Raw genomic sequence first — 7,299 nt, 5'->3', positions numbered from 1 at the left:
ATTCTTGTTGATAATTTGCGTCTCCTCGTGTTGAATGTTGCTTTCCCTTTTTATTTATTATAGGCAAGGGAAGCTCGTAGAAAGGCCTGGGAAGAAATGAGCGCGGAAGTGAAGGCTGCATTTGAGAATATGAAGTTCTACAAATTCTATCCTGTGTCCGCACCTGATACTCCCGATATCTCCAGTGTCAAGGTAAATATCTGCTCATATCTGTTACAGAAGAGAAAAAGTGGTGACATTTAGCCCGAAATGATTCCTGGCTTCATGATGTCATTCGGTTCATTTCTCTCTCCACCTAAATACTCCGTGTGCATCAAATGCAAGGAGTCTGCAAGTGGTTTTACCGAGAAAACCACTTTTGCAGTTTTGCTTATAGTACTTCGGTTGGAATTTCAAATTCTAGAAAATATATGGGCATGGTGAAGTCGGACGATACTTATTGGGCGTTTACACCTTTTGGTATTGAAGATCGCGTGATTTAACTTGTGATCTCGTCACTTAGATCTGTTCTTACCACTATACATTTATTAATATCATGGGTTATCTACATACTTTAAGGTGCATCCTAGAAATGTCATGGTAAAAATGTGACCAAGATGAGTCTAACAATAGCGAAGAATCCAATATATGTGCTATTTGGGTGTCATTTTTCTCCATTGTTCTAAAATAAGCACCAGAAAACTTGTTCATCTCCCTTGTTAAATTCAAGTCACATTCGGTGTAGAGACAAACCTGTGCCCTCTCCACTTTTCAGCATGTATTTTCACTTGAGCAGCTTTCTTGATTGCCTCTACAGTGCAATTTTGGCTAGTTTCTTTGTACGCTATAGCCTGTAAATTTTTTTATTGCCCAATGTTTGGTTCTCCGTGCTTTTATTTTAACTACTAACCTTGTTGCCCGAGTCATCAGATTCTAAATTAGGGCTCATCGTTGTTAGTCTATTATTTTCAAATACAATTCCTCTGGTGTGTTTCATATTATATTACTGTAAATGATACTGTTTAAACTAAAATCTAACCTCAATCCACAACTTCCTTTGCAGGCTCCATTCATCAACAGATACTACGTGAAGGCTCACAAAGTTCTGTGAATGACTTGTGAAGGACAGTTTTTTGTATGGAGAGAAACTTTTACCCCGGACCACTTGCTGTGGTAAATCGGATCTTCCGAAAGAAACAAAGTTGCAGTATGAAATTTCTTACCCTGTTTAAAATGTAAGCTTAAAAGAAGTTTAGATTAGTGGAGGGGAAAATGAGAACTTTAATTACTTTTTCATTCCTTTTATTATTGTATTAGAAGGAAACACAATGAATGTCCTTGGCTCTAAATTTTGGTCATAATTTTTGAACATTATTAATTTTCTATGCTAGTTCTTATTTCCTTNAAACACAATGAATGTCCTTGGCTCTAAATTTTGGTCATAATTTTTGAACATTATTAATTTTCTATGCTAGTTCTTATTTCCTTCGTATTTTAGAAAGATTGAAATCATCGAAAAATGAATGTATACCTGAACTTCCTGGGAAATAATTGGTTTCATCATTTCTTCATATCTCAATGACCATTTTATCAAGCTGTTTGGGAGTGATTTTTTTCCTTTAAAAATTTGATTTTTTGACCGTTATTTCACTATTTCAACTATCATATTTGACTTTTTCTTTTACAGGTGGATCTCACTTTTCTCCTAACAGTCAAAAAATCAATTCTCAAAATCACTCTCAAACAGGCTCTATATACATATTGTAAAAATCTATTTGTACTTTGTTAGTTCCCTGGTGCTTCTGGTAATGGCATTATGATTTTCAAACCAAGCAAAGATCACGGTTTCCACAGATGGGGTTCGTGCTTTTCTGTGCAGAATTGTGAAGAGAGGCTGCATTTCAAAACCTCAGTTGAATCAAGAGGGGCAATACAAGTTTTGAATATAAACTCTTCACTAGATCAATAAATACATTTCAATTATCACAGCAATGAAGACACTCTACAATAACCCGAGAGATAATATCATTCGACAAGATGAGACGGGAAAACCCAGGACTCCTTGTGTTGAGATAAATAACAGAGAAATAGACCGTAATAATAAACTATGGTACATAACAAGAGTTGAAATGAAACGAGCCTAGGACAATAAAATTACATCCTTGCCAGCACTCTTCTCTGTGGTATATGTCCTCGAAAACATATAATAATCTATGATGTTGGCACGCCCCATATACATCAGACAACAGGTTTGTGCTCTTGCTTGGACTTGAGGCCAATCAGGGGAAATCTGTACACTTCGTGAACATTCAGTAAGCACTACTCAACAAGACTAGACAATATAATGAACTCGGTTGTATATCCGGTGCTATCTAATCAGTCCTAGAATCAATCTTCATCTGACACAAAACGTACAGCCCATGATGAAAAATGATTGATCCATTCACCAGGGCTCGCGAAAGGCAAAAAACCGCACAACAATGGGAGAAGCAGCAGAGTAGCGAAGAACATAAACCTCCTTATCCAATATGGAAATATCTTACTGTCATTCACCTTGTCTGAGACTTTGATGGACCCATAGAGAATAAGAAACAAAGTTGAAGTCCAAATATTGGATAGGAAATGCAGCAAGCATAAAATTTCCCAGTACATTAACCAATGATTTCCACTGCCTCCCAATGTATCAATGCAAAATTTTCCTGCATACCCACATCCAACTCCTAATAGCAACATTATGAAAGTAATTGGCATAGTCTGATTTGTTACAGCAGATCTCTGAATAAGTAAGAAGGCAATTGCTCCGATCAATAGTCCGGCAAACAACATGCGACTTAAAACTTGAACTTGACACCTTAATAATTGTAGACCCGAGCTGAAAGTTCCCATTGATTTCGGCATCCACCAAGACTTGGTTTCCTTGAAGAAAAACAAAAATAGCATTCTGAGTATCAAAACCAAAGCTGAGAGCCACATGAATATGTGAACTGTGAAGTCAGAAGCACAAACGCACACACTACGGGTAAAAAAATTGTTACACTCCACTAGTGGCTAAGTTTCATGCTAGTCGCCGAACTTTATTTTGTCCAATAGTTTGCTTTTTTGCTTCAAGTAGGTCGCTTGGTCAAAATCCATTAGTTTTTCTAACAGAATGCCTGGTGTGGAAGATCTCCATAATAATGCTACATCACATTGTTGTCTTTCATGTCAAAAAATCCATTAGAAAAATTGACGGATTTTAACTGAGTGACTAATACGAGACAAAATGCAAAATCAGTGATCACTGTGGAACAACAAAAGAATTGGTCACTAACAAGAAAGTTAAGTGACTAACAGAATTTATAACCCATTAATTAACATCTACCAATTTTGGTTCCGCTAAAGCAAATGCAGCAAATCAATTTTAATATCCTTCAAAATTGATTTATATATCGAAAAAGTTAAAAAAAATGTAAAAAGTCAATTTCTTTTCCCTTTCCAAATGGTTAATCTAATCCAAATCCTAAAGTGCATCGTAGGCATAAGAAAATGTTGAAAAATTTTGTGGTAACAAACACGAGCACGTCAAAAATTTGAATAAAATAACCAGTACCTTAAAAGGTGAGCACGATTCTGTTGCTTCTGTTATTCTTCTATGAGAATAAACATAAGCTCCATACCCAAGGGATAACAACATGGTGATCAAACCTGCAACTAGAAAGTCTAAGCATTTTTTAAGCAACTCCATTTGTCTTGTATCGAGTAACTGAGTTTTGAATTTTTCCTCCTTAAAGGAAGCCTTAGAAAAACCCATAGATATTTTACATCTTTCCAAGAAATTTGCATCCGAATGCACAGCCAGTTGGGCTTCTTTAAGTTGCAGCTTTTTCATAGCAAGACTAATCTCAAATGCCTTCAGGTCATTAGAACGAGTTTGCTCTATTACTGATTTTTCGAACGTGCTGAACATCGATTGGTTTACTTCAGAATGAGATGCGGTGCTCAAAGAACAAGCCAACTGTTGACTAGTACGTCCATCATGCAGAACAAGTTGCTGATTTATCAAATCCAATGGCCTATCCTCTTCTGTATGCTCATGAGTGCGTATTTGTTCATCGCTATTGGTAGTATGTGGAATTGATTCCAACCCATCTATAGTATCAGAGATGCATACGGGATCTTGTAGTTTGTTACTGTTAGATAACCGTGTCCATTGTCCATCGCCTCTGACACTTTGGGAGGATCCGTAGATTAATCTTAGAGTCATGAAGGTGCTTCGGAATGAGGTTTCAAAATTCCTCACAAAACCATCAAATTTATCACCAAAAACCTGTCTTAAAACAAGAAATCAAACAGGAAGAACACAAAAATTCTAGATTTGTCAAGCTGATAAGAGATATACAAGAAAGCACATGAGATTACGACAGGAATTAACATGAAGTTTCAGATAAGGCTTACATTTGCTAGAGACTCTCTGACAGCCAATGTGCAAATCTGCAAGTGCCAAATTAAATAATTAAAAAAAATCGACTATGTGGAACAGGTAAGACCAAAAGACAAGTATGTTGAGGAAATTTAAAAAGTTGTGGGCCAATCTTTTGATTATCATTGAAGTGTAATATCAATCCAAATGAACAAACACCTGGATCTAATTCTCGCTCAGAATGTTTGCAGCTGGATGGACTCAACCATCTAGAGCATTTTATTCCTTATTTAAAAAATACTTCCTACTTTTTATGATTGGCCGAACATGCTCCTAGTCTTGGAGCTCAATAAGTAGGCAGTAAGCATGCACTAAACTTCAGCTAAACATGCAACCCTTTCGTGATGAATAAATAGTTTCATGGAAATCAATGGAGACATGGATCAAAGAGGAAAAAATGAAACAAATGTGCATAAAAAAAGAAGGATCTAGAAAATACCTCAGTCAGATAATCCACAGATATCTTCTCTCCAGATGCATTTTTCTTGTCCAAAACCTAAAATAAAGGCAAAATCACCCTACTATTAAAAAACGGATATAATTTTTTCTTACCTTATCATCTTACTAAGTTAATAAACAAATAGAATATGACAAAATCCATGGAGGTTGGTAGCCATCTGTGAGAATATATAATTTTTTCTTTCCTTTTTGTTCTTACAGAAGTTCATAAAACAAATAGAAATTTCCTTTTTGTTCTTTCATAAAAAGGCAAGTATCTAGTTCCTTCTTGTTTACTTCTATGTTAAGAGGAAGATGCCTGAAGAAATCATGCCTTTCTCATTCACTTCTTTGTTAGAGGAAAATGCATCCAGAAATTATGCTTTTCTTGTTCACTTCAGAAAATTTATACGAAAGATGATATGAGAACAGGCTTAACAAACACAATTTTATTCACTCAAAATGAGAACACTTTTTCTTTCTTTTTTTTTTTTAATGACCATGGGTATCCGAGCCAGCTTACGCGCACCTCGACTAATCACACGGACCCTGAAGTTTACTGCCGATGACTCGAATTGATGACTATTGGGGAGCAAACTCAGGCCTGATCACTGAACTATCTTTCAGGGTTCAAAATGAGAACACACTCACATATACATATACATATACATATATATATGTACATATATATATATTTATATATATATATGAGCAACGAAAGTCCTTAAAATTTAAGTTAATCTCTTAACAAATTAAGAATTCGTCATCTACCAAGAATATTAATTATAGAGTGTGACCAAATAGGCTCTTCAAAACAACATAGTAATTTCATATTTAAATCTCCATAATAAACACGCTCAATACTGGCATTCTTCATTTGCTTTTGGGAAAACATTATCACCGACCCTAGAAAAACATTGTACTAACACATTGATAACCTTCTTGTAAGAACACATTTTTTTTTGAGGTAACCAGGTGTAAGAACGGATTTTTAAGTGCAAGAATTTAAATAATGCTGCACATACTGAAGGTGAAAAAATAATTACTTCACTAACTCTTTGCACAGGCTGTGGTCAACATATCTTAACATATCCAGAAACATATTTTCTACAACAAAATTCAATCTTTCCCATAAGAATTCAATAATTTTTCATCAAACCAAATACCTATACATATCATGATTCATGAGACACATTTAAACATACAGATAAAATGGTTTAACAAATTTCCTAAAAACAGAAGATTTCCATGTGCACAATAACTCAAAACTCTACACTGAAATCTTCCTAGAAAATTTCCAATCGCATTTCTCACACTAAAAAGACAGATATCCCATTAAAGATTCAAACTTCTCCATAAAAGCCCAGAATCTTGAACCCATATATTTATTAAAAAAAATGACTTTCCATAATATCAAGAATGAGAACAATATTTATCACTTCAATCATTGCAAAAATCTATCCTTTTTTTTTTTAATAAGCACAAACAAATATAGATGAAAGGATAAGTACCTGGGAAACAACAGCAGCAATTGACATTCCCAGAGGAAGAGCAAGGGTATCGACATTAACATTTCTGAAATTCGTACTTCTCCGGTTCGTGGTTGACCCAACTCGAATTTTTTTAGAATTCTTCAAAATCTTGAGACCCTTTATCTTCGAACTTGAACAAGAACAATTATTTGATGATGATACTGATGATGGTGGTGATGAGGGTTCTGTAACTGGGGTTTTCTTTTTCTTTTCATTTTTCCTTTCGGATTTTGAGCCGTTGATCAAACGCGAGCTTGATGGGTCAGGAGGAATTTCCGGCATTGTATAGGCGGTGGTGCTGTTGTTCACGGCCGAGGGTTCTATAGGGGGGCAGTCGAGAGGTTGCAGAGGAGGGGATTCCGTGTGTGTGTGTGTGTGTGTGTGTGTGCGGTCATATCTCGGCGTGGTCTACAAGACTGTCTTAGGAAAATAAAATTGTTTTGTCCATGACCCTTTCAAAAATTCTATTTTAGCCACTTGGTTTCCCTCCTAACTTTTTGGACATGCTGGAGATTTAAAATTAACTTGTTTGATTTGGATTTTAAGCTAATTAAAATTAAATTTTTTTACCGTCATTTTACTAATTCAGTTGTCTTTTTTAAATTCTTCTCTTACAAGAAGGACCCACTTTATTTCTAACAGTCGAAAAATCAATTATCAAAATCCCTACTAAACAAGTACTAAATTGAAGTTATAAATTAGTGAAGAAAATAAAAGAACAAAAGCAATAAGTCAATAAATTTGTATGTTTTATTAAGAATCAAAATTCCTATTTATAGAAAAGAACTATAGATACAATAGTCATAATAACTAGAGTTGCAACAGTATGAAAGTTATTAATAAATATTATTACATTTACAACACTCTCCCTTGAATAACTATTTACACCAA

The 7,299-nt window shown here is 34.9% G+C and overlaps 1 protein-coding gene across 1 annotated transcript; it reads right to left on the bottom strand.

The window, feature by feature from the left end:
• Positions 1–1,905: 1,905 nt before the first annotated feature.
• Positions 1,906–6,810, bottom strand: LOC111393515 (protein CPR-5-like). Its single transcript, XM_023019077.1, has 5 exons — positions 6,388–6,810; positions 4,878–4,934; positions 4,414–4,449; positions 3,569–4,285; positions 1,906–2,895 (listed from the first exon to the last, which is right to left on the bottom strand). Exons 1-5 carry the CDS (start codon positions 6,688–6,690, stop codon positions 2,368–2,370), a joined length of 1,641 nt encoding a protein of 546 aa, XP_022874845.1. The 5' UTR covers positions 6,691–6,810; the 3' UTR covers positions 1,906–2,367.
• Between the last annotated feature and the right edge of the window lie 489 nt (positions 6,811–7,299).

This window comes from Olea europaea, chromosome 4 (assembly GCF_002742605.1).
Source record: "Olea europaea var. sylvestris chromosome 4, O_europaea_v1, whole genome shotgun sequence".
NCBI lineage: Eukaryota > Viridiplantae > Streptophyta > Magnoliopsida > Lamiales > Oleaceae > Olea > Olea europaea.
This window is presented reverse-complemented; position numbering and strand designations above follow the sequence as displayed.